The sequence below is a fragment of the Chelmon rostratus genome, chromosome 12, assembly GCF_017976325.1.
Source record: "Chelmon rostratus isolate fCheRos1 chromosome 12, fCheRos1.pri, whole genome shotgun sequence".
NCBI classification, from domain to species: domain Eukaryota; kingdom Metazoa; phylum Chordata; class Actinopteri; order Chaetodontiformes; family Chaetodontidae; genus Chelmon; species Chelmon rostratus.
This window is the reverse complement of record NC_055669.1, coordinates 20,240,903-20,268,238: the sequence shown is the minus strand read 5'-3', so window position 1 is coordinate 20,268,238 and position 27,336 is coordinate 20,240,903. Positions and strand designations below refer to the sequence as shown.

General features: G+C 41.5%; 1 protein-coding gene across 4 annotated transcripts in view; it reads left to right on the top strand.

Moving 5' to 3' along the window:
* Window positions 1-27,336, top strand: part of LOC121615170 (rho GTPase-activating protein 29-like) — a 33,555-nt gene that overhangs the window by 677 nt on the left and 5,542 nt on the right. Inside the window, exons 2-16 of one of the 4 annotated variants that reach the window (XM_041949404.1) lie at window positions 145-524; window positions 12,768-12,911; window positions 17,458-17,554; window positions 17,825-17,897; window positions 18,154-18,214; window positions 18,824-18,973; window positions 19,806-19,870; window positions 19,982-20,092; window positions 20,604-20,684; window positions 21,119-21,286; window positions 21,565-21,702; window positions 22,270-22,457; window positions 25,255-25,424; window positions 26,031-26,165; window positions 26,675-26,773. In XM_041949404.1, coding sequence (XP_041805338.1) covers window positions 236-524; window positions 12,768-12,911; window positions 17,458-17,554; window positions 17,825-17,897; window positions 18,154-18,214; window positions 18,824-18,973; window positions 19,806-19,870; window positions 19,982-20,092; window positions 20,604-20,684; window positions 21,119-21,286; window positions 21,565-21,702; window positions 22,270-22,457; window positions 25,255-25,424; window positions 26,031-26,165; window positions 26,675-26,773 — 1,969 coding nt within the window. In that variant the 5' untranslated portion in view covers window positions 145-235. Of the gene's footprint in view, window positions 1-144; window positions 525-12,767; window positions 12,912-16,221; window positions 16,523-16,657; window positions 16,954-17,051; window positions 17,215-17,457; window positions 17,555-17,824; window positions 17,898-18,153; window positions 18,215-18,823; window positions 18,974-19,805; window positions 19,871-19,981; window positions 20,093-20,603; window positions 20,685-21,118; window positions 21,287-21,564; window positions 21,703-22,269; window positions 22,458-25,254; window positions 25,425-26,030; window positions 26,166-26,674; window positions 26,774-27,336 lie in introns of those variants that run through there. The other 3 variants (XM_041949406.1, XM_041949405.1, XM_041949407.1) reach the window with 3 other exon arrangements.

The window sequence follows — 27,336 nt, the reverse complement described above, 5'->3', positions numbered from 1 at the left end:
TCTGGTTTAAGTGGTTACTCCTTATGTGTAACAGGTCTTCAACAATTCAGTTCTACATAAGATGAGAGATGAGTTTGGACAGGAGACCACACACTCAGACACAATCACATACGCTGTCTTCACCCATCATTCTCTGTCTTTCAGCCATCCAGGGTTCAGGGCAGCTTGGTGAGTTCAGGGGCTAGCTGACCTGCTGTACCCCCTGTGAAGGGTGGCAGCTGGAGTGGCTGTTGGGATGCTACGGAAGAGCAGCAGCAGCAGTGGTGGAGGTGGGACTAAGCACACCCAGGGTCTGCCACGACACCTCTCCAAGCCCCACACAGGATCTCTTTCGGCCGGATCCACCAAGACCTGGGATATGGGCCGAAGCTCCAAGAACAGCAATCCTCTGAGCAGCATGGGGCTAACGTCTCACCTGATGGGGGCACCAGGAGTGGACCCGGAGTATGTGATGCAGCTGGTGAACGATGTACGGTGGTTTGCTGACGTGTTGCTCAACCTCAAGGAGGCTTTCCATTGTAAAGGTGAGTTCAGGGGCAGCTGGAATGCGGAGGTGTTTGTGCAGGAGCTGTTTAGGTTGGTGAAGTAGAACATCGTAAAATGACATAGTTGAAGAAAGAAAAGCCACCTTTGAATACTTGTTACCCATAATCAGTGTTGTATGTTCATATATGGGTCATATTCTGTTAAAGAGCTCAAATTACATTATTTGTTTGTGTCATTATCCACTCATTAACTTCAACTTCAGTCTGTATTTTTAGACACCCCCAGACATTGGTGGGGAACATATTGCATTCAGGTTCAGAGAGCAACGTCCATGGCATGATAAGAGGAAAAAATGTAGACTTTTTCAACTTGAGTAAGCCCTTCACTCAATATCAACGTGTCTATTAGCCACATGGCTTTCTGGTCTAAATAAGCTGATGTCTATGGAGAACATATCTCTGTCTCCTCTGCAATGGATTTCTCCGTGTGTAATTGCTGACCATTTGTTTAGAAAGGAACCCTTGCTCTTTGGACTGTGGCGCTGACATTAAAACCTGATTGCCAATGATGCTATAGATAGCTATTGTTCTCTGCCAGCAAATTGCATTGTGGATACATTTGGAGTGTATTGACAAGATGTCATGTTGTCTGTGTTTGGCCAGTTGTCCACAGAAACCGCAGTTACTTTTCAAACAGCGTTAACATTGAGCATTTTTCTTTGACTCATAGGTAGCATATCACACACTGTCCTTATTCTGCTTTGATGCCCTCTGTGCCAACACCCACACAATATAGTTGCACTCGTGGCACTGTGAAGTGTGCTGGATTAAATGTCCAGGAGGGCTTTCTGTGTAGTTGTGATGTTAGATACATAGCTAAAGCCTAACGTTGGCCATCATTACAGACAGTCAGAACCACCTGTGGAGTGTCAATTTATAGTGTGATAACAGCCTCACTGCTATCACACAGCCTCTCTGCTAACATGCCAGAGCGCTTGCAGCGTTGTTAGCGTCTTAACAACTACATACACCCACACACCGCTACACACACACACACACACACACACACACACACACACACACACACACACACACACACACACACACACACACAAGCACAGCAGACGGAGCATACACAGGTTACTTACTTTATGTTTTTCTCACTTGGGTTTGATGGCTTTGCTCTTGTTTGCCGACACACACAAACACTCTACCCACACAAACTCTCATGAAGTGTTTTCAAAGGCTTCACAGGAGCATGTACACTCATGGTTCCTCAATGTATGTTATCTTTCAGTGTCAGTTAAGTCATCATTTTTTTTTAAATTCATTAATCATTTACTCTCTAAGTTAAACAAATTGTTAAAATTCAAGATTTGCTGTTCCCAAAGCCCAAAGTGAAAAAATACAATGTTCAGTTATTTTATAATAGCGACATATCTGCCTTGTCATTGTGAGCATACAAGATGTTTCTCTAAATTTCCCTCTATGGAATCAATAATGTGAGACTGCCACTGTTAAAACTACTACTACTCCTACTGTTCCACTAAAAGACATATAACTACACACACACACTCATACATGGTGGGGTCCAGCTGCAGGTCTGGCAGGGGGAGTGAGTTGTTTAGCCATTCCTCTGGCTGGAGGAGTGAGGCCTCTGTGAGTGAGCCTTTGCTTGCGTCGTGCTGAGTGTTGCTTTGAGCCATCACAAAAACATTTGGGATATTTGCCTCCCAGTTAACAACGGCTCTTATTCAGCAGGTGGGTATGAAATCATACCATATGACCCTATAATGTCATTCAGCTATATGTCATTTGGATTAGCACTTTATTTTTGTTATTTTTCTCCAAGACACTGACACAAGCGGTCTGGTGGAACAACTCATGCAAGATGCTGCTACTATAATGTGGTTTGCTGTCCAGTCAAAAGTAAACATTGAGTCATTTTTGTTTCTAATTGGTAAAACAAAGAGTGGTGGAAGATGGTCACAGTTTAAGCAAAAGTATTTTGTCAACAGTCCTCCTAGCTTCAAATGGACACTGTTATCTGAGACTGTCAACCGCTTTCCTTCAAAGCTAGCAGGCAGCCAAACAAGACAAACCATCTCTGAATTGAAATTTGATTAGAGACTGACCATGTTGAGCTTTTAAGTGTACGCTCCTAGCTTTTCTTTGGGTTCCCAGTAGCCCCTTATACGATGCGTCCTGAGCAATCCTGTCAGTTGTCTCTGAAAGACAGAATTTGTGTATCATCTTTGAACGTTTTTGCTTTAGCAGAGAGCTTTTAGGACCATCTTCACATGACCACCACGTTCAATGACATATGTCTTTATACCCTTATAGAAACTATTTCAATAAACTCAGTGCTTTGGTCATTATACATTTGCTTAATTTCATTTTTGGTCTAAGGCATTCTACATAATGGTGATGTGAACCATACTGAGGTATGTCTAAATCTTGTCCAGTGTATGTGTATGTATTGACATCCGTATCTAGATTGAATTAATGACTTGGGTGTTTTTGTTAAGGGGTCAGGGAGGCTACACAGTCTGGAAAAAACAACAGTTAAAGCTCTGTTTCCTTCTGATTTAAAACAGGCCATGTCTCTATTATGGTAAAAACACATTAGATGAACAAGAATAATGGTGATTACAACTCACCTGCATGACCTGTGTGTTGGGAGTTTTCAGCAGTAGTTATTATGGCAATATGGTATTGTATTTATTGGTATTGTACTTATTAAATTTAAAATTTCTATTGCGTAAAGTAAAAATTCAACTTCTTTGTTAAATTCTATTTAATTGAAAATGTCAGAAATGTTTGCCGAGTCATGAGTATAAAATCTTTGGTTCAATTTTTATGAGAAAAGTTGCTTTTGCAACTAACCACCAGCATGATTGTAGCTCCCCTAATGACTACACAGTATTATTAACAGAGATGTAAACTGTATTTCCAAAGAAAATATTGCTAAACTGAGTTAGTGTGTAAGTGTGTGATTAACAGCACGTGTTACCTTGACAAGATAAACAGCCTGACAGCAACAGGTCTCCATGTGGTTGAGGGAAGCAGCAGGAACAAGCTTGTGAGGGAAGTGGAGAGGAGGTTAGCGAGGCACATGTCAGCTCTCGTGTTATTCTTTTCATATTTGGAAAGGTCTGTCACTGGAGTACTGTGTGAAACCGACACAATGCTCTTTTTGATGAAAGGCGTGCACCCTGTTGTGATCTGGCAGGTTTTTAGTTCCAATGCAGAGAGGCAGGTTGGAGTCAGTGTCTGTCTCATAGCTCCACATACAGAGTTTAGCAAGGAAGATGCTTATTTTTCTACTCAGGGCACCTTCTAGTTATTAGCTGGAAGCACATGCACCCAGCATGCATGGTTGTTGGAACCCCACGGGGGAACTCCCATCAGTGACTAAAAGCCTGAGTTAACAAGACCCACCACATTCACACCATCAACTTCACACCTATAGATTACCCAGGGTCAGATTGTGGTTTAGATTTTCACTTCGCTCATTACTGGGCCCCATGTCACTGTGCTTGCAAGAATAGTTGCCCAACAAAAGTCAAATTGTCAAAGAATGTAACCCTTGAAAAGAATGTGAGGCTGAGTTGTGACTGAGTTGGTGACCGCTGTCCCCATCCCTGGCTTTAACCTCACTGCTCTGGATCAAACTCAAATCTTGTTTTGCATGGGTACCAGTTACATTTCGCTTCAATTGACCCAAAACTGTAAATAAGAAACTGCTAACATGTCAGGCATAATTCATCGTTGCTATTTATTGCTATGAATGCACAGCTTGTAGTCACAAAATTAACCTTCAACATTTTCCAGTTCCCAAATGTCTGCTGTCAAAATGAAAGAAAACACAATCATATAATGGTGCATCCAAGTCAGCAAATGATTGTGTTGTTAATAAGTAACTGTCATTTACAGCGAAGTCAAACGTTTTTATAAACTGGAATGTGTCTTTACTCTTAACGCAAGTTACACTGTGTGGTTTAAATTCCTCTGATGTCAAAATTACAAGCATTTAATGGCAATAGTACAAGACTAGTAATTGTACAACTTTCCAAGGCCAACGTATTAAAACAGAAATGCAATTCAAATGTAAGGAGGTTTTCGTCATTCTGAGATTTCTGTTTGAGTCTGTATTTCTTTGCTTGGTTAATGGTTTTAATCAGGATGAAAAAGGAGTCCTCTACACACAGCCGGCCTGCTGTCCCCCTCCCATCCCCCCACTCTCCTGCATACTCTGCATTCCTTTAGAACAAATGTTCACTTGTAGCTATAGGGCCTTCAATAGACTACTGGTAGGTGTGAGGCAGATTGGCTACGAAAACTCTCCTAAAAATCAACCTTCCTAGATTTGTGGTCATAAATTCAATGATCGTCAATGTTGTCATTTATTTAAACATCTCAGGTTAGGAAAACTGAAAAAAATGTTACCTATTATTATGGAATCCAAGGGAAATAACTCACTGGAACAGTTGCAGTCCTTGTAATGGATTAAAGATGGCAACATATTTATATGCATTGACTGATTGGTCTGTGGGGGAATCAGAGCCTGTGTGCGGCAAAACTGTCTCTTGGGGGAATTTGATCTTTCACTTTGAACTCTGAAGAGTCATTTTACAGAGTGCTACTTTTGCATATACTAAGCTCTAAGTTTCTTCAGCATCTTACGTCCTTGTTTTGCTCTTTGGTGACCACACAGGAACACACATTTATGCTAAAAATATGATATGCTGAAACAAAACAAAATGTGGTTTGCCTTCATTATCAAGCCAGAAAAGTTTAGGAATGTGTGTTGAGAAATGTGTGGTGGAAGTTAGGGATAGTGTACAGGCCAAGGTGGCAAAACAGGATGAGGTTTTAAGTTTAAATGTCTTTTGTTAGGACGACAGATAGCCATCAGGACACTGTCTGAAATGTATTTCCTTGGAGGTTTCTTTGTTTGAGTGTGGGCTCCTTATTTAAGCCTTTTAGTCTCAGGTGGATCAGAAAAACAAAAGTGTTTCATGGCAGCTCTACAGTTACACTTCAGGGTAGACCAAACATTTCATATACTAGTTGAGGAGCATGAGGTTGAAAGCTTATTTACCGCAGTTAAACTCTGAAACATGTTACCTTCCACTATACCACAGCAAATGCTCCCCATACAGTGTAGTGCTGCATAAGAAGAGACATTAAATGTCTTTAAATGAGTTGGAACATGTCAAGCTGACTCACAAGTCCTTGTTTCACTAAGAAAACTTGTGGCTTTTTCCAACTGTTGGTGTCATCGGGACACTCTGATAAGATCTGGCTGTACTCCAGTTAAACTGCATTGTTCTGTGTTTCACAGTGCCAGTCTGTGACTTGTTGTTGTCAGAAGGGCAGACTCTTTTTTTTTTTATTTAAGAGCAAACATTTGATAAAATGTTCAGAAAGTGTTTGGTTGGATTTTTGAGGGACTTGTTTAATTTTCTGCTGATCGTAGTTGTTTACTCGTGGACTTGTTTCCTTCTGCTCACTAAGGTTTGTATTGGAGTTATATGATAACTGGAAAAGTCACATTTCATGGGGTCAGTAGACAGTGAATAAAGCTTAGTCTTGTCAGACTAAATGCTGGCATTATATTCCCTGTAAAATGAGTCCAGCTTTCAAATTTTCACCTATTTAAAACCCTGTTTACTGGCCGTAAAAGCCACCACCACTCTCTAAAAAACATATCCAGCAATAGCTGCCACAAATATCTCCCCCTCTCACACAAGTGCCCCTGTGCCAACTGAAGTGGCCACTTGCAGGTGGTGCCTTTAATCGAGAGAAAAGCCGAATTCTAACACATAATGGTTTAATGGCCTGCTGCTCTTACGAGAAAGAAAGGAGAGATTTGTTGGGCAGTAACTTTCCCCTGTGATACTGGAGGATGTTTTTGTGCAAGCTAGTGGTTGGGGTGTGTTTCCTGGGGTGGGATTTATGGTTATGGGCTCTGGATGTTTGTGTAGGAGATTGGTCATGGCGAGGGGTGGATTGGCCAGTGGAGCTCCTGCTAGCAGGGGGACGTCACTGTTGACGATTGGGCAGACCTGCTGAAATTTACAGCTGTGGATCAGGCCTGCACAGAGAGGGGGCTGAGGGTTGAGAGTCAGTCTGTTGTTTTGTAGAACACCAAAAACGGCTCATATTTAGTGTGCTCAGCTTTGAATTAAGAGACTCAACAAAACACAATTGTGCTTGTCCCAGCAAATTCTTCGATCCCTTGTACATCAGAAAGAATTAGTAACTTCTCTTGCCCAATGCAGTATTCTCCAACACAATTTCCCATGCTGTAGTAAGTGACATTCATTCACGCAGGAGGAGATTCCCTCACAAAACCTTGTACTACCAACTTATCAAGATGAAGTCATCCTTAGCTGCATGTTGGACATCTGATACTAGTGGAATAAAACTGGCAAACAGCACCAGCCTTTCTTTGTTCCTGGTAGCATTACAACATTACTGTTCAGACTGAAATGACTTGTTGATTCATTGATTTGAGTCATTTTCATGTGAAAATGCCAAACATTGTCTGGTTTCTGCTTCTCAAATGTGACTATTTTTCTTCACCATATATGATAGTAAATTGAATATTTAAGCGTTTAAGGCTATTCCTCGGACAATAACAAAAATTGGAATGCCACCTTGGCATTTTATATACAAATTGATTAATTGTTAAATTAATTGATGATTATTGATTCATCAGAAATAAAAATAATCATTAGTTGCAGCCCTGTTACAGTTATTGTAATTTACAAAGTAGATTAGTTAGCTTCTTAATGGTCTAAAACTCTATGGTTTGGACTGGAATAGTTAAGCAGTGTTTATTGTGTATAAGCTTTTATTTCCTGTTTTCCTTTTCTGATTTGTCTCACCTCCCTTTGTACCCGATACGCTGTGTGTTGATTCAAGAATGCAGTATTGTTGTGCACCTGCCGTATAGTCCCCCAAACATGTACTGAAGTGTCGACGACTTAGCCTGTCTGTGAGGCCCAGACCTCACAGACTGCTGCTCACTAACAGAGCAGGTAGCTGTTTATGGAGTGCCTGCTGTTTACTGTCTGTGTGATGTCTGGGGCCCGCTCTGTCTCCAAACAAGGCATGGGAAAGACGGAGAGGCACCCAGCAATGCTGCGTTTGTTTGGACGGAGGGGGGGGATTAGTGTTTGGAGATGGAATCCTGACCAAACAATTCCACCTGTCGCAGATCAGGTTGCAGGCAGCTCAGCAATGCAAGCAGAGTGTGATACCCTGAGTATTTTGTGCTTTCTGGTCTTGTGCTGTGTGACTGAAGAAACTTGTGGATACTGCAGTTTATTAGGTCAGGTTTTCCTGTGGGAAGGACAAAAAGTGGCTGTTTCCATTCGGAGGGGAGCAGTTGAGGTGATGACTGAGTCATCACAGAGAGCAATGCATCACCATCCTGGAATGAGGCAGACGGATACACATCTGAAAGAAAACCTGAAAATCATCTTCTGCTGCGGGTGTAAATCCGTTACCCTCCCTCCCTCAAGAGATGAGGAGGTGGAGGGATGCTGAAGGAGAAACGTGGCCTCCCCGGCCTTTCAGAAAAGCCCTGCGGCTGTTTCCCAAGCAGCAGTGTATCACCAGAGCTGCCGGGGCTTGTTTCATGTCGAGCAGATCGCGTGTCCAGACAGGCCAGTTGATTGCCTGTTGTTATCGGTGGGGGGAGTGGAGGCTGTAACCTCTGTCAGGCCACCTGAAGATTTGGATTGGACTGGTCATTCTCTGCACCAGACACACAGTGCGCTTTGTTAGACACAATGGGACCCCAGCACACAACAATGTATGGGGAGACATTAATTTAAAAGGCAAATCTTTGAGCTACTGTATTGTGTCAAAGTTGAGTCACCACTTAAACCTTAACAGTGATATTCCAAACACAGTTTCAGGGGTGTTTAGTATTTTTTTTGGCAAAAGTACCAAGATTGCAACATACTCAGCATGCCGACTGGCAACAGAGAAGTGGATTATTGTGGATGAATTTTGAGTAGTTTCTGCTTGCATATATATCCCCCTTTTCCTGTGAAAACTGGTCAGTGATTAGTAGATTTTGGATGGTATATCACTTTGGTGAACCTGTGCATCTTTCATATATACTGAATTTTAGAGTTTAATTGAGGTTAAGCTTAAAAATGCAACATGTGGGGACATGCAAATCCACTTTTTTTAGTTTTGTTTGCAGATGATTATATAATGAATGTTGACACGTGGTCTTTTTCTATCACTGCAAACTAGATGGTAAATGACTAATACTAGAGATGTTGTTAGTGGTATTTTGTTTTTGTAGTTACGTTTGGAACACTGATGAAAAGCTTAACAGAAATGAAGTAAATCCAGAAACCTTTAAATTGCCAGACTTATGACTTTTTTTCCAAATTAAAGTAACAAAATGTTCTTTACAGTTGTGGCCTAAATCCACTCACCATAATTGTATTTTTTCACAGTCACACTCAGCTGTCAGGAATTGTGTATCAAAAAAGGGACTAGAAGCACGACCAGCATGGCTGTTAGACATGCGATGGATTTGCTCCTACATCCCAGGTGAAACTGTTGTAGAGCTGAAAGAGCTGCTTGTCTTAAATTCTTGAATTAAATTGTCCTACATTATAGGTTTTGGCTTGTTGGTCAGTTTTCAGTGTAATTTCAGGGTAAAGAGAAAAATGCACACTGTTGTGATTTGGAAATTAGTTTTTTATATTATTGTAAATTACGTAGCACTGTCAAGGTTTCAGACTACTAGAATTATTTTTCATTGTAAATTTATTTTCTTCAAAGGGAGGGAGGTCTTGTCGAAATTAAATGAATCAGACTGAGCGTGAAGCGTGGCTGGGACACCAGCTCATCCCACCACTGTAAAGAAAGACATTCAGCCTTGAGCTGCGTTGGCGTTTGCAGGGGGTCCTGCTTTAAACAATATGGTCCAGCTCAGTGCCTCAGTGCTGTTATCTCTACCCAAACAATGGCATGGCCCCCACAATCGGCTGCAAATTTCCAGTGCGCTTTTTGATGCCATTGTTGTGACAAAACCACTCACCACTGATTTTTACCAGCTTTCTCTCAGCTGTCTCACGCTGCAGTGAGCACAGACCCTCTCACACAATTCAAAGGGCAACAATGGTGGTGATCAGTATGAGCTGTCATACAAAATTTGACCTTGTTTTGATAACTTTATTCCCATTGCTGATTCTTAAATAGAATTCTTTTGTTTGAATTTTTTAATCTCGGCTTCAGGGTGAAGAATTAACAATGATCTAAGTAGCCTAATTGCACACAAACTGTACTGACATACACAGATACAGGGTGGAAATGATGCCATGTGCACACTTTTAAAACACAATTTCTTTTGCTATAGAGTTCAATCTGCGTCCTTGATTCAAGTTCAGTACCTGCTGATAATTTGTTTATATTTTCCTTCATATCACAGTAGCCCAAAGTAGCCTACATTAGAACTAGGACTAGGAAAGTGTTTTCAATATGTTTGACAGTTCTGCATAAAAGCTACAGCCTGCACAAAGTGTAAGTTGTTGCAGGAAATATGTACAGTATTTGGACAGGCTCAAATGTTGGCAGAGTTGATGCATGAGTGGTTTTTAACCCCCAAAGTGGCTCTGCTCTCATTATTATGGACATGGTCTTTGTTCTCAGTCTGAAGCACGCTGTCACTGTGTGTGTATCATTAATTGAAAGTGCTGGCTGCTGTCTGTTTGTTTCCCATTCCATTGCAGTGTTTTAACTCTGCACAGCAGAGCATGCGTGACAGAAGGCAGTGGGCGACAGTAAACAAAAGATATCGCCAATATCAATCCATTCGAAAATTCCCTTCCAGTCCAGCAGATTTGCTCAGGACATCCCTCTGTCTTTGTTGCCACAACATCACAGCCATTGTGATTTCCTCACAATTTGTATTCCTTTCCCCTTTCTGCAGAACAGATTAGTCTAATTAAATTCTTTTCCTTTCAGGGGAAAGGGAAATGGGTGATCCCGACAAACATTGCTGCTGTGATTCCACAGCAGCACCTTCAGTCATGCTCCACGTGTGTTGTGCTAAGTGAAAATTACCATGTGTACACCTCATTCTGACCAGTTCTCATATGCTAATGCCCAAACCACACATGTCTTTGGTAAGAACATCTTCAAACACTACTGAGCTAACCAAAAATACGACAACTGAGACGGATGAATAAAATGAGGGGGAGGGTGCTTAATGACGGCCTATTGTTGCTGTCAGGAGGGATGAGGAGCTTAAAATGTGTGTTGCAGGGTCAGGGACCTCTTGCCTTGGGGCAGGTGAGCAGGTTAGTCCCCCTCCTTTACATGACATGTGTTCTGTAATCCTGGGGGGTAGAAGCCAGAGACAAAGATTGATTAGCTTTTGACTTGCAAGCTGGACCCTCATGTTGCACATGTGTCCTTTATTTTTTGTGTTCTTTAGTGATTCAATATCAAAGTCTTTTCTTTCCTAGTGTCTATGTTAATGTCTGTAAAACACAATCACAGATGGCCAGGGCGTCTGTCTCATTTGTGGATTGTGTCTCCTCTAGCATGTTTTATACCAGTCAGTTTAATTAGTGTGTGTGTTTTGAATCAGAGAGGAGTCAATTGCTAACACACACTCATGCAGGCTCTCATTTTCTCACCCTCTGTAATTCCTTTTAACGTTCCAATAAATTCAGTCTCTCATCTCACCCTACTGGCTGGTGGGGTGGCCTTGATGAAAAACAGATGACTTTTCTGTTTCCAGCTGGTGTCCCGGCTTCTTACAAAACAGTGAGTTAGACATGAACTCACCTATCGTCTGGTGCCAACTTGCAGAGCCTCCTCCGATTAGCCTGCATCAGAGCGGGAGACAGACTTTCTTTCTCTGCTGTTGTTTGGACAAGATTCATCATGTGTCAGAGTTTTCCTTTTGGGTTTCATTTCGCCCAACGAGCTTAATTGTCTGTAAAACAAACTGAAACACTGATTTGACAAGTGCTGTAGGAATGCTGTGGAACACTTAATACAGAGGTTCTATACAGTTGTGAAGAAGAGCCTTCAAGTCAGAAAAAGCTTTGGTAAAATACATTAAAAAGATAAATGCCTTTTGTACCCTTTACTGCTTTGCCTGACTCCACAGAAAAGACATGCCTTTCATAACAGAAAGACTGATGTGATATGGTTGGTAAAATAACCATATCACATCAGTCATATCGGACATCAATAAGGGGACAGATTTAATCTGAATGCATTTTGTACATCTCTACATCCTCAAGTATCATCTTCTGAAACCTCACTTGTAACAGAGAGAAATGCAATTTTTAATCTTTTATTTTTTTGACACTCACACTGTCTACCAATTGCAGAAAAAGTAGGCTTGCATAATAGCTACCACATGTGCCACTTCACTTAACTCTTAATTTGAATTTATATAGCCCTACTTAGTATGAGTGCCCTTTTAATGGTATCCATTTTATAAATTGCATCACACCCAAACTTTGCACCACACACATTTGTATTTAGTCCATGTTTAAGCAGAATAAAAGTCAAATAAATCAATCTGACATTTAGCCGTCACTCTTGACTCTGCCAGGTTTCAAAGATGCCGATGGAGACAGTGGCTGTGGCACAGATAAATTCTGTGGCTTTTGTTATAACTGCCACTTTTCTCTAAAGCACAAGATTGACTCTACCTCATTCAACCGCAAAAGTACAAAAAGCACGTCATCATATCTCTATTCGTCATCTTCACCTGTCTGGGAATGTTATTACAGTGACTGAGACAGTGTAACCTGTTTATAGAAACATGCCTCTTCCGGTGTACACAGCGTCAGTTGTTGCAGTTTTTTGCTGCAACAACTGAGTTAGTCACCGTCACTCAACCACAACCATCTTATACTTTTCATCTGGAGGTACAACCACGCATGCAGATGAAACCAAACACATCATGCACAGTGTTATTTTCCCTTAGGGTACTACATTAGATAAAAGGTGACAGCAAAGTTTCGTATGTAGAGAATGACAAAGTATTTGCCAAGTTACATGTGTGGCAAAATGGAATGCCAGGAATTCATTTGTCACTGGCTAACCTGTGACTCACAATGTGGTATGATGGTGGCGTCTTTGAGATGAGATGAGGATAAGTGATTGCAAACTGTGCATGGTAATTGGGTTTTGGATTTAATGAAGCATTTCTGAGTCTTGTCAAGGTCTTGATACTTACATGACTGAACCTATTTGTACCTCCTCTTCTTTTTCCAGATAATCTGGAGGATCTTCAGGAGGTGGTGCAGGAACGCTTGGCAGAGTTACTCCGGGTCCTCAAGGCTGTCATCGGCAAACACCAGACCCTCAACTCTGTGGACATCCTGGGAGCAGCTGGAACGGTCATTGCCAAGGTCAAAGGTTAGTAACTACTCACTTGCATGCATGGACGCACACAGACATACAAGGAAACACATACAGGTGCCCAGATGATGGTCAAATATCTTGGCATGGAATCTCATTGTTGCGTTACAGGTTCAGGTTAAGGGTCTACGTCAGTCTTTGAAACTAGTGTGGGAAATGTCCTGCAGGGATATTTTATAACTCTGCTTCGTTAGAGTTGGCTTGGAGATTTGTTTTTAAAAGGTCACAGTAGGAGAAGTTATTATTCCTTCAGAAACAGATCCATTTCCCGTCTCCTTAATGAATACAAACAAAAGGAATCTCAGCTCACGAGCTCAATCTGCTAGAAATGTGATCCACTGCAAGGTTATTTCTTCAGTTGACTTGCACACAAGAATCTGGACAGAGGAGACGACACGGCTGTAATTTGCATTCCATATTTCAGCCACTGCGGAGGCCCTTTGGCAGCCTGCTTGTCAGTCAGGCACGTCCACGTTTCTTCATTCTTTTCCACATGTCACGAGGTGTGCGGCTGTCTGATAACTCACCTGCCCTATCTCAATATCTGAGTTGTGACCTACTCTTTAAGAATGTGTCAGAATGAATGTCTGCATCTGTAGCGCAGTGAGTGGTGCTTAGACAATGTTTAGAATGCAAAAGGAAAACAGAGGAGATCCAGTATTAGATTTGCCAAAGGAATTATTGCCATTGTTGAGACTTTAATGATAGGACAGACTGTAACTTCAGTGAGGGGATGGAAAAACAACACCATGACTAATGATTGAAGGCTTCTGTCGTCTATGCAAATTTACACAGCGTGGTTGAAGACAGCAGTTTCTGTTCCACCAAGTAAAACACATATGATAAATGGTTTAAAATTCCTAAATATTCTGGAGGACTAAAAAGTGACTTTTGCGCCTACAAATAGTGATACACCAATCCAATACTGCAGATCAGTAACAGCCCTCATACTAGCCTTAAACAGACGGGGCATCAGTTTGTCATTGTCACATAAAAATTCAATTTTGCCACCACAACATTCATTCAATTGCTGCCGCCATATTATTAAGTGCAACAATAATCCCTGACCTCACGTTCAAAGTTATAACATTATTTCTGTTCGACATTATTTGCTGATATTCCAAATATCAGCAGCAAGAAACAGGTTTTGAATGCATACATACAGTCATACAGTCAAGTCCCAGCAGTCTAACAAAGCTGCCTGTGTTAAACAGAAAATCATCCATCACTCTCTCACTGCCAGTTTGATCACAACCTCCCTTCACACAAGGCAAACAGTTAAGTTATTATGCTTTCTTCTGACTCACAGTTAATCCCTGCTGTGGGATTATAACAACAGAGTTTTGTTATTGTGTCAGGGATTAACTTTCGCTCAGTCTCAGCAGCAGCACTGCCCTACCTGAAGTTGTAACTTAAACCTGTGACTCTTAACTTGCTTTACGAACGGCAAACTAGGAGTTAAAATGCAATACAGTCAGTGATACCGTCTGGGTGTACTCACTTTTAGCCACAGGTAGCTGTTCTTTTAGTCAGCAGCAACACACTCTTGACCTGATGTCATGTCGGAAATGCAGCCGAGGACGAGGAGAAAAAACGTACTGCCTGCAGCAACAAAGCTGTTTGCACAAAGAAATTCTGCTCAGTTAAACTGAATCATTGTTACTAAACGACAAATAACAAATGTTAGCATAGTATATAAATACTGTTTGAATGTCTAGGAAGGAGGTAAGCTTGGATGGAAACTGTGATATAGACTTGCACGTATGTTAAAGAATCGTTGTTTTCACATTGCACTCATGGTAGTGGTGCACTCGATCCTTCAGTCAAGGTTTTACCCAAATGTTTGGAGATGATGACAGTATCACTTTCAGAGAAGAGACATTTATTATATTGTAGGCTATAATTGTGCAAAAATAAAGATTTAATGATGGTGCTATTGTGCAGTATGGAAGTGCTTGTTCCTATTGGTCCTGTTTCATAAGGAAAGCACTGTCATTTAGTCCTGTAGTAAATACAGTAATCGCATATCAAGTTGAGAAGTGGAATCTTGGAAATTTGCCTGTCCACAAGGGGGTGCCTAACATCACTGCACATCCTGGCGGACTGTCCCTAATGGCCAGTAGGTAATACAATACTGTGAGCCATTCAGCGAGCCAGACGAGGACTGAAAAGGAGAGACCGAAAGAGGAATGAATCAGTGAGACGTCAGAGATGAAGACTCAAAGGTTTGGATGATAACAGGCCTTGTGCGCCTCAGTGTCTTCAGAGTGTGTCGTCTCCTCATCCTTGTTGTTCTTTGATGTTTGGTCATGACACCTGGGGCATTTGGACAGCTGCCAGAATTTACTGGAAAACCTAACCCTCCTCCCTCCCTCTCCAAACACATGGTTGCCAAACCAGTTTCAAAATGCCACTTGCATGTAGATGTTATCCACTCAAACTATTCTCCTTCTGTTGTTTTCATCCGTCACTGACTGCAGGCAGATTTTAATAAACCTAGAAATGTTAAGAGACACTTTCAGCTCCACTCGGTTGTATGATTTTATGCTAGACAGAGACATCCATTGTTTTATTGCCCTTACTCCTTCTCTGTTCGTGTGTCATCAAAGATGTGATCTTCTCAGAGACTCCCTTTGGCTAAAACCAGACTCAGACAACGTTTCTTTTCCTGGTCACAGTTTGAGAGAGTGTTCATTTTCCCCTCCTCCTATTGAAAAACTGCAGGACACTGCAATAAAAGTGTCAACTTCCACAACTTATTGAAATTCTTTCCCTGCTCTCTGTCCCACTTTGTCTGGGGAAGATGCTGGCAGCTGACGGAGTGTATTTGTTTATGGCAATCAATCTTGTATGTGCCTGTCAGAGGCTTTTTACTGTCCCTGTGTAGATAAACCTGTTGTAAATGTATTTCATTATTCCAAGAAAATCATGTTGTTTAGTGATAATGGACACTCTCCTCTGCATTTAAACACAGTTGTACTTTTAGTTTGCCTTGTGGATGACCTGTCACACCAGAGAAATCAAGTTTTGTCCAGCCAGCATTATCAGAAAATTATGACATTCTTCAACTTACTAAATAACTCAAGACATTTTTCATGTGCTGATTGTCGCAGTTACGGCTCAACCGTGAGAAAACAATAGCCCCTGTACTTGAATGATGCAGTTTCCATATTTCAATCGTGACAAGGGGGGCAGAGCTCTGGAATCATTGTTATGAGACCCACAGGATGTCCTGAGGAAGAAGTCAGTGCACAGTTCTACGCTAGCATTCAGGGCCAGGGAGGTGCACGGCAGGGAGGCTTGCACCACCACGTCTCCTCTTTTTTGGTGTCCTCAAGAGTCTCGCTGGAACGTGGGGTTGCCTCCCCGACCCAGGATGCCATGACCCTTCTCTGCTTTGTCTTACGTCGGGAATGTACAATTACCCAACCACCGCTGACATGCATCGAATTTGCTCTCATGAAGAGAAAATGGAAGCACAAAAGCTTAAAGGCAATCTAGAAACTGGAAGTGCGTAGGGCTGTTTTCCCCCCCAGCAGCTGATTCACATTGTTGAGGTTTTCCAGTCTCAGTTACTGGACAACGATGCCAGGTTACAGAGAGAAAAGGTAAGCATTGTCACGGTTGACTATAGTCTTACAAATCGCAGAACTCAAGCTGTGTGAGTGTTTCCTGTTGTAGGCAGACAGGAAGTACTCAGCTTAGTCGGATTTCACCGCCTGTGTTTTCGGTTTCTCTGATTACTTTCTGCAATGGTCTTCTTGCTGAGTAAACTGTTGCCTGACAAGGGAAGATCCGTGCACTTTTTCAAGCTTCGATGGCCTTAACAGGTGTAAAATCGCCGACGTCTTGGTATCAGAAGATCTCAAATGAAATATGATTGATGCCTCTTCTATGCATGATCAACGTGGAAGATAGCCCACTGGATTATAAGACATTGCGTGAAAGGATGGAAAAGATGGGATTGTTTCCGAATTTTCATTGAGTATTCATTGCTGAAGATCCTTGAAGCTGTTCAGGAGAAGGCATTTCTGATTTGGTAGGAAGCTCTGTGCATATCATTGCCCCAGACTGCCTCTGCTCTAAAGGTTGTGGTTTTTAAGATGTTTGCATATCCTGCTCTTTGACACTTTTGACCCTGTGTAACCACTCTGGGGATTGACTTTTTGTCTGTCATCGAAGATATTGTCAACACTTGCCTCAAACATCTCAGCTTTTGTAGAGGCAAGAAACCACTCCCCACAAAAGCCAGTTAACGATGGTCTCTGTCGCTTATGACTACAGAAAGGAACAAAAAACAGTGCGTTTGGGTGAATTTCATACATTTAATCTGCATTTAATCCATAATATTAAAAGTAACTTTTTGTTTCACTTACATGTCTTTTATTTGATCTATCGTCCATTTGTTTATCAAATCATTTGTTAAAGCCTCATTGTCCAGCCACATACAAGCTTAGTTGTCTAAATATGTTTGTTGAATGATTGATTATACATGAACTGGTTTTATTTTGGCTGAGTTTTTGTCTTTTATCACTCTCCACAGGCGTTAACTTCAAGGAAGTGAACCCAGAAAACACAAAAGCTATATTTGGCGAGATACACACATCCATTGACACTTTGGCATTCACATTCGGCAATGTGTGAGTACAATGTTTGTATGCCTTTTCAACACCACAAGGTTTTTATTACTTTTTTGTGTAACAGCCAAGAAAAGCTGAGCTGCCTTCTGCCAATCTTTAAACCTTTCATTCATCTTTCTGTACTATCTATAGCTGAGTTTTGAGTTGTAGATCTGTGTTTTGTTTTTGTATACTTCAGATTGCATTACTGAGAGCCCCTTATGACTGACTAGATTGAATTGACCTCATAAAACTGTAGTTTTGACATACGTCTATGCATCTTCCAATCAGAGTTTCTGACTTCCTTATGGGAGATGTGGACAGCGGCTCAGGGTTGGGGATACCCCAGACCAGGAGAAGTAGGGTAAGACTCCATCTTTCTTTTCCCAGCTTTCAGGCCAGCTCTCTTTTTTTTTTTTCAAAGCTTTGTTTTCAAACATGACAGTTTTCAAAATGGTGCACTTAAAGCAGTAATTTTACCACGCCTCCATTTAAAAAAAACCTCAAAGACTTGCTTTCTGTGCTTAATTGGGGTGTTGAAAACCCAGCTGCTTCTGATGTCGAACTTTGATTGTATGTGTGCTATTCCCTCCTTATAATCTGAAATGTCTTTTTCACAGTCTTTTGACAATCTCTCTGTGGATCCTGAGGGATATGTCTCAGAGAAAAGTGACCTTGTGGGTAAGTGTTATTCACATTCCGTCATTTACCTCTGAGCAGTGTGGGTGTGAAATAAATGAATCCTGAAATGTAATAGCTATTAAAAGCCATTTAATGGTTGTGTTGTAGCTCAGGGCACCCTGGAGTGTCAGCCTGTGAGTTAGCTGAGTGATTTAGGCTTTGGACTCTTGAATGCTTGAGGTAGACCCGCCTTAAACCTCTGCTTCCACCCCTGTTATTTCTGCTGCCTTTTTCATGCTAGCTGCTCGTTTTCCCCTCGCTGTCCGCATATCTGACATTCCTTGCCTGTTTAGGAGTAGTTCCGTGTGGGATGGGAAACACATGGGGTTTGTGTTAAGTCAGATGGCGGGCGGCTGGGAGAGGTGCATCACAGCGTAACCAGTAAAAAGAAAATAACGCTGTTGGACTATTTTAAAAGATGCCCGGCACTTTCATATCCTCCCACACTGCCAACTTTAACCTCAATGCGTTTCTTCGTTTACCTCCTACACACGTCTGTCGGAATAGTAGAACTGAGACACATCAATCCAACTCTTGGCAACTTTATTGATAGCATGTGTTACGCTTCACTTTGTTTTGATATGTGTTTCTCCTCTGCTGACTCTCCAGGCTCAGAGGTGCCGTTGTCAAGGGAGGAAGAAGTCGACTTGACCCTGCTGAAGAATGACAGCGGGGTGGAGTCTGCTCTGCTCTACGCCAAGGCCTGGTCCAAGTATATCAAGGACCTTCTGGCCTGGATGGAGAAACGACTGGCTATGGGTGAGACTATTGGCACTATACTGCGCTATGCTGTAAATGAAGGGTTACTGCTTTCCGACATTGTGCTAGATATCATGTGAAAGGATGTGATGATTGATAACTTCTGAACTGCAATTTCGCGGTACAAATTCTCCCCATTTTGTGTAGTTGTGACATTGAAACAAGACAAAGAGAGTTATCTGTAAACTGTATTTAAGTCAAGGCTGAAGGAACGCTTTCCAAATATGACCTCTGAGTCATTATAAGCCTTTTCACTGTTAATGGAGGTCAGAAGTGGCAGAACAGTTTGTGGCCTCTTAACAGCCATTTAGTCGTGGCAACATGGTCTTTATGAAGGCAGCTCTGCTCATTCAGTCAGGAATTAAGGCTTCACTCTTTCATACCTAAAGGCAAACCATCAAAACACAATTTTCCCTACACGTTATATATCTGAAATCGAATCAGCAGTTACGAAATCAGTCGAATTGTTGATATGTTGTGCTTGTACTATATATCCATGTACACAGTATGATAGAGTATACGTACACTTCAGCGGAATCTATTAACAAGCAAACGTTAACCTTAACATGCCTGAGGACTACAACTGAACTGGGGTCCTGCTGACGTGTAGTTATTGAGAATCTGTAGCTGAACTCATCTGCCTACTTTGCCTGTCTACTTCTTACTAGTCTAATAATTGATGTAGTAACTGCATTAAGTTCCTGTATCACCTATCATGAGTTTGAAATCATTGTTTATTTGGTCCATCATTATGCAGTCAGTTTAAAAACACTACACAGGCTTTTATCCAAAAAATGTTGCTTATACTTTTGTTTAACTATTTTTCTTTCAGATATTGAGTATTCCAAAAATTATGCCAAAATGGCTGAGTCTGCAAAGGCACTGGTCAGTCAACAGGTAACAGAAGTGCCTTTTTATGTGAATATTTAATTAGTATAGAATTGTTATTGTAAATATGTGTATGGAATTATTATTCAGATATTATTTCCTATGTTTAATTTCTCCAAGGACTACATGCCATTCGGCGATATCTACGTTTCCACTTTCAAAAACGACATTGAATACAAACAGCTGCTCATTCAAACTGCAATGGCTCTTCAAACAAATAAATTCATTCAGGTAAGTGTGAAAGAGGAACTTCTTGGAGAAGCACTTACACATCCAACTTTAAACCAGCTGAGTGTCCCTCAAACCTTCTGTTGTTGGATTCATTTCAAGGAATGACTGTCTTAAGGAGCAGGGCCATTAATTATTGTTAATTTTTCCATTAACAGTGATGCACATAAAGATTGTGCAGAATACAAGATTAAAAAGACCTGTTGTGAAATTCACTCTGACTGGGAAAATAAGACAGCGTGACTGTGCTTCTTGTGCAAAATTTAGCACTCTTAAAGTAAGAGGCACAGTTTCTAACACGTGGAAGTCACATTCACACATATCTTTTTTGTCAGAAAGCCATCCTGTAATCTTTTAGTTAATATTGATATTCAGTACTTGCCGATCAGGACACAAACATTTCTGGTGTAGGTCACATCTTTATGTCTTTAGTGTAAAGATTTTAAGAATACACGTATTCAGAAAAAGCCCTTTTGAAACTGTTTACCTCATTATAATTGTTGACTTTTCTCAGCCTCTTCTGGCCCGTAAGAATGAACTGGACAAGTTGAGGAAAGACCTCAAGGAGCAGTGGCAGAGGGAGCAAAAGAAAATGGTATGTAGCAAGTCCCTGTTTAGATACATACCAGCAACAAATGCAATTAGCTCAACAGCAATCCAACCCGCCTTCTTTTTTGCATTACAGACAAGGCAGCATTCCACAGTCAATGTTACAGTGTTGTCATCCAGCCAGGAGTTTGTCAGATACATAAATGTCAGTATAGTTAAATGCAGAAGCACAAGATAGATTTTAATTTAAGTAATTTGCATCGTGAAAGACAGAATTTTCCTTTTCTGTGGTTTCATAGATTAACATTTTCACTATTTCTCAGTGCCCTGGCTGTTTACACATTTTACTGTGCTACTTCACATGCAAGATTAATCAACCACAAAGGCGTGTCTGATTTTATTTATGACAACTGTTGCACATCTACAGTGTTTGTTTTGACCTCATGGGCATTTGTGGTTGATCCGTGTGGTTTTTGGCAGCAAGAGGCAGAGGCAACCTTGCGTAAAGCGCGGGCGCTGAAGGCCCAGAGGAGAGAGGACTACCAGAAAGCCCACTCATCTACCAACCGCTCCCAGGAGGAGCAGTCTAATGCTGGTAACAAACAGCTGGAGAAGAAGAGGAGGCTGGAAGAGGAGGCACTGCAGAAGGTAGGCAGGGGAGAAGATGACAGGAGGAATATAATTGGTATGATAAATGGCATCTTATAATGATTAAACATGACATGACCTGATAGATGGGGTTTACCACACAGGGCATAATAGCATATCCTTGTGTGCCAGTAGGTACTCTGACACCCTACTAGTTGTCAGAATCTGCCTTTGCAGCAGCGCTTTGCAGTTGAATTTCTGCACACTTTTTTATACTTAGCAACTTAGCATTTCATTCACATGCTCACATTATTCTCTGTATCCATTGCTGTGGCCAGGCGGAGGAGGCCCAGGACCAATACCAGAGCTGTATGGCTGACGCAGGCGTCAGGAAGATGGATCTGGCCAACGCCAAAAGCACCATCCTCACACAAATCCGAGAAATGGTCTTCCAGTGTGACCTCACACTCAAAGCTGTGAGTAGACAATACATAGTATTATCAGTCAGCAAAGAAACCAATGAAATGATAGAAGAAATGGGACCGTCCAAAAACATTTAGTTTGTTGTAGAAATATCTCATGGGTAAGAAAGAAACTTGCTGTCTCTTTCAATTTAATTGAAAGGACTAAGTTGAGCAACACTAAAGCTTCTTGTGTTTGGGAATTTTCAGGATAAAAATATTACTAAAAATGTTAATACATACAGTTTTCAAGATCGGATAGAATTTGCTTTGATAAGCCCATCTGAACGCATTTATAGGCTTACAAAATCATACCAATGCTGTATAATGACATAACAAGGCATTTGATTTCACAGTTTTCTGATTTCAATTGGCATTTTCTTCTTGTTAAATGGGAAGAATAGAAACTGCAGCACATGCAAGAATGTTTATATGCCTATGTGTGTTTTTGTGTTTTATATATTTGGAATCACTCGAGTGTTCATTTGCCTGTTCTTTTAATCATTCATTCAGTCAGTGAGGCATTCACTCAGTCACTCACTCATTCAACGTTGTTAAATAATCTTTCATGTCATTCCTCAGGTGACAGTGAACTGGTTTCAGATGCAGCAGGCACAGACTGTGTCGCTCCCTGCCCACTTCCAGGCTCTGAGTGAGAGCTCCAAGTTGTACGAACCGGGTGAATGCTATGCTGAGTTCGTCCGGAAACTTCCCAAAAATCTGCCTAAAGAGCGTCTGCACTCAGACTCCATCTCCTCTGACAATACCAGGTACCAAAAACTGTGGATGCATGCTAATATTCTGGAAATTGAAGACTTTGAAACTGCGTGGCTCTGAGCGAGAAGGTTGGCTTTGCTAAATTCTGCAAAACACCTCCACAGTCAGACTTAAACTCCTTGGCTTTGTGCAAGTGTTTTCAGTGATTGGCTTATGAAATCTGCTTGCTACACTCCTTTTATTATGGTTTATTGTAGTTTAAACAGTCATCACAGGGCAGCTTGTTGCACATGTGGCAATAATATGAAGTAGTCAGTGTTGAATGAGCTCAGCTGAGGCTTGTGTTTCGTTTCGGATTAATCTTCAGAGGTCCGTTTCACAAAGCAGGTTTACTGAAAACTCCGAGTATGTTAACCCTGAAATGAGGGAAACTCTGAGTTTTCCGTTTCACATAGGAAGGTAAGTCAAACCAGAGAAAGAGGGGTAACTCAAGCCTGTTTCACAGACAGAGGTAAGTTAAACTCTGAGTCAGTTACCGCAGTAACTGACTCTATGAACCTAACCTGATCGGGACCAGGTTTTACTCAAGAAACCTCGAGTTTCTCTGTGTCTCCGCCCTCTTTCAACCGCACACCGCATTCATTTCCTCATTCACTTATTCAGTCGGCAGACGAATTTTGGCATAGTTCTGCCGTCTGTTATTAAAAAAAATCATTAAAAATATCAGTCAGTGGAAGTCCATTAGGCACAGTAGGTGGTGACGTTTTTCGTTAACATGGCATGTTAACGTCTTTTGATCATGATCCCGTGGATGAAGGTGCAGCGATACCGCGCAGAGAATTAAATATTCGTCGGGAGATAGTTATCAGACCACGATGTTCTTGCTTTTCCAGACAATTATCGGTGTTAGGCCACCACCCGTTCTTCGTGCATCTGCCTTCTTTATGTTAGCTGAGTAAAAGTCTGTGTTAGTTTAAATATAGGCTTAATTATTTAACATGATATAGATGAGAACACTTCTTTTCATTTTTAAATTTTATTTCATTCGTTAACAAAAAACAAAACATTATATGAACACAATATAACCAATTTTACAATGAAAGGGAGCCACTTAATATTTACTTTACAATGTAAAACATGATCAAAATGAGGTAGCTACCTCCATGAGATCATGCCGAGGTCTTACCTGTTTCAACCATGTTTTTATATTTCATTTTAAGCTGCTGCCAAGTGCGCTTCTCCCCCGCGGGATTGCACCTAAATGAAATAAATTAATAGGCAACCATTCAAGCAGTTTTGCCCTGTAATATTATTGTGATTTCAAAGGACTACATTTATACTCACGCATTGACCCGAGCAGCAATGTTCTCCCACGCCGTCTCCCTCTCCTTCGCAGCTGCAGCGGTGTTGGACTTCCGTCTAAAAACGTGTTCATATTCGAGCGCATTAAAATGTCTAATTTCCAGTGGCGTGAAGTAGGCAGCCTTCCGCTTCCCCGTTGCCATGGTGACTCCTCAAATCGGGGTTCCATTGATGCTGTCTTTTTAAAGTTGCGGTGCACGCGCTTAACTCGAGGTGAACCTACTCTGAGTTAATCAAACTAACTCAATTCTGCTGTTGTGTAATCGAAAACTCAGAGTTTCCTATCTCAGAGTAGATCAACTCAGAGTTCAGGGTTACACTCAGAGTTTGTTGAACCTGCTTTGTGAAACAGACCCCAGTTTTAGAGGAGAGAGTTTCAAAATATCTTAAAGTCACTCCCGCCTCTTTTTAGAAGTCGTTCATAGACGAGTTCTCCTTTCAGCAAAGGTAACAGTGAGTCAGAGTGGGAGGAAGTGAGAGAGAGGGAATCCAGGAGAGACAGAATGCATGTTGAATTTGTTGCCCTTCCTCAGGAAATATCTGTGGCGCAGGCAGAATGCAGCAGGGGAGATTGTGAGCGTGAGAGTTTGGCTCTGGTTTAGAGCTGTCCCTAAGACCCTGCTAAGACTGTTAAAGCAGTGTGAGAGTCGGCTTCCTACACACATACTCACTACCACTAAGCAAACAAGCAATGCTGAATAACCTAACGTTCTCAGTACTATGGTAATGGTACACTTAATGATGTTGTTGTAGCTGTATTAGGTACACTAAATCATAAATCAGAGTTGTTGACATTGACTGAAAAACGCCTCTGTGGCTTAATTTATTCCTTGATACGAGTTTGTACTTGCATTATTATGAAGCTTCTGCTGTGTTTAACGTGACATTATATGCTGCAGTGGTCTGCTGTGTGAGCTCCTTTCAGTTTCTGTTCCGGATTCTCTCTTCCAGCCTTAGTTACGCCTTCAGCACTTCTGGAAATTTATTGAGGTTACTCATAACGAGTCAAAGATAGCATTATTGACTTAATGACTATTATCAACATCTATTAGCAAATATAGGATTACAGAAACTAAAAAGGCACGTTTTTCCCAATGAAATGAACTCACTGGTTAAATGCAGCAGAGCTCCTAAAGGGGTGTGCAGTGAGCAAATAATATAATGCATGAGAATACTCTCAACAGTACGGTTGCCCGATACAAACTTGGCATAACAGATTGAAATGTGTCATGCTTGATTATTCATAGCACTCTGCTGGAAGTTGTTATGAATGCTTGGAGTCTTGGTGGTGGGTGTTAACAAAACAGATTACATGCCAGATAATGAAAGCCAAAATTGCCTGGTGAAGTAATGTTTGAGGTGCTGGATGATCTCAATCTTGTCATTTCCCCACAGAGATACACACTGCGTTATAACTGAGCTTTGAGGAATCTTTCTTACTGCTGAGTTCACCACACACAACCTTAAATGCTGGCTTTATTTCCCCAGGTTTGTGTTCAACAAAAGGTCAGTGGGCAGCACTCATTCCTCCCACGGCAACCTGTCGCAGGCATCCATCACCTCCTGTGACGTGCTGAGTGGAGACGAAGTGGACAGTCCCCTACACCGGCCTGCAAAGATCAGCGAGCGGAGGTCCAACAGCAGCACGGACATACAAGGTGCTCGCTCAATTTTTAATGTGAGGGGCTCAAGGGATGATCACAAGTCAAACAAGGATATTTACAAGCACTACGAACCAGCAGACTTTAGAGAAGGTCCCATTTATACAGACTTTTACAAAATGAGAGATAAATTTAGGCACGTTGTGACATGTTGTGTCAGTCATGGATAAAAATAGGACTTTTACTCACATGTTGATATATAATTTTACATCTTGAAGTAAACCTCAGGTCATGGTTTCTTTTCCTAACATGGATGTAAAGTGTTAAGAAACCGGGTGATCCCCGAACCCAAAAGAACATGTTTCTGGAGGTTGGAAAGCTGAAGCTGTCTGTGGGTCAGATCAGCCTCCAGACCTGCCTGTATCTGTACATACAGCCTTTCAGGGACTTTCCCTGTGTTCTGAGTCATGGAAATTTTCTCAGGAATAAATTAAAATAGTTTGAGTTGTGTGTTCTAGTCATAAGTCTGGAATATCTGTGTGACCACTTGACTCTGAAAATAGCTAAAACTGACCCTAAGAATATCACCAAATGGGAAATTTAGCTGTATTTCTTTGTTGTTATTCTGTGTGTGTGACTGGTGGTCTGTATGTTTTCTTGCAGCACTCAGGAGTCAGGCCACGCTGAGAGCCTGGGCCTCCAGTAGTCAGGGGAGCCAGGGTGGGATGTGCAGTGACTCGGAGAGCGTGGGAGGAAGCAGCGAGTCGAGGTCCATGGACTCCCCCACTGCCAGTCCAGGTTGAAGGATTTTACATGAAAACTTTTTTTAATGTAAAAAAAGGTCTCAAGGAACGCTTGCGACAAGGAAAGGAAACGTTTGTGCAGATTGAGAAAACACCCAAATCATCTTTCATTTAAGCATGGTGATCAAAATAAAATCAGAGAAGACAAAATAGCTTCATTTTGATACCCAAATCGCTACAAAGCTAAAAAAAAAGGATGAAAGCGCACATGATGTATTTCTCTCTATTATGATCTTTTTAGTTTAACTTCCTCATTGTACTCCATACCCACACACTACTCATCTCTTAGTGCACTTCCCTTTGCAGCCGAAACTGCTTGCCATAGTGTACAAAGCCATGAAATATTCAGCACTAAATGTACACATGTAGAGCACTGTAGCTCCTCTGTTCCCGGTGTTGCACAGGGACAGTGTCCTTGTGACAGTCTATGAGAAAACTGTACATTTGTAGTTAGCCAATGAGCATTGTTATGTGCAAATTCATGACTTTTATATTTATGTGCAGGTGACTTCAAACGACGACTGCCCAGAACTCCCTCCACTGGGACCATGTCTTCTGCTGATGACTTGGATGAGAGAGAGCCACCTTCACCCTCAGACAATGGTAAGGCGTATGTCCGTGTCCATGTCCGCGTGCGTGCGTGCGTGCGTGCGTGCGTGCGTGCGCGCGCGTGTGTGTCTTTATGACTGCGTTTTATGCCTCCCTCTCTACTCGGGCAGATGCATGCTGATGTGTATACCAATTTTGGGCTTGTGTCTGCCCTAACAGCCAGTCAGTGTGTCATTTATGTGACAGGGAAGTTAAGGAAGGGAGGGAGAAATAGTGAGAGAGACTACTGCGCACTTCATATAGTGCTTTTTTATGGGCCTGGCTCTGTGGTGGATTTCGCTTAGATCAAATGTTTTTACAATCGACGGAGCTGCACAGATGGAGGTCATGTTAGTTTTGGCATATGGCCTCAGCTTACACTTCCTGCATCTATGCTGAGCTGTCCCGGTCAGTGTACATGTTTATTTTCTCATTGAGAATTTAGCTAGCAGAGCAGCTGTTCTTATCAACCTGTTCTATTTTTCCTTAATTCTTGTGAGTTGACATGTAATCGTGTGCTAAACTGCATATTTGACCATTTGACTTACTTTGTATGCCTGAAAGGATTCTGTTATTTC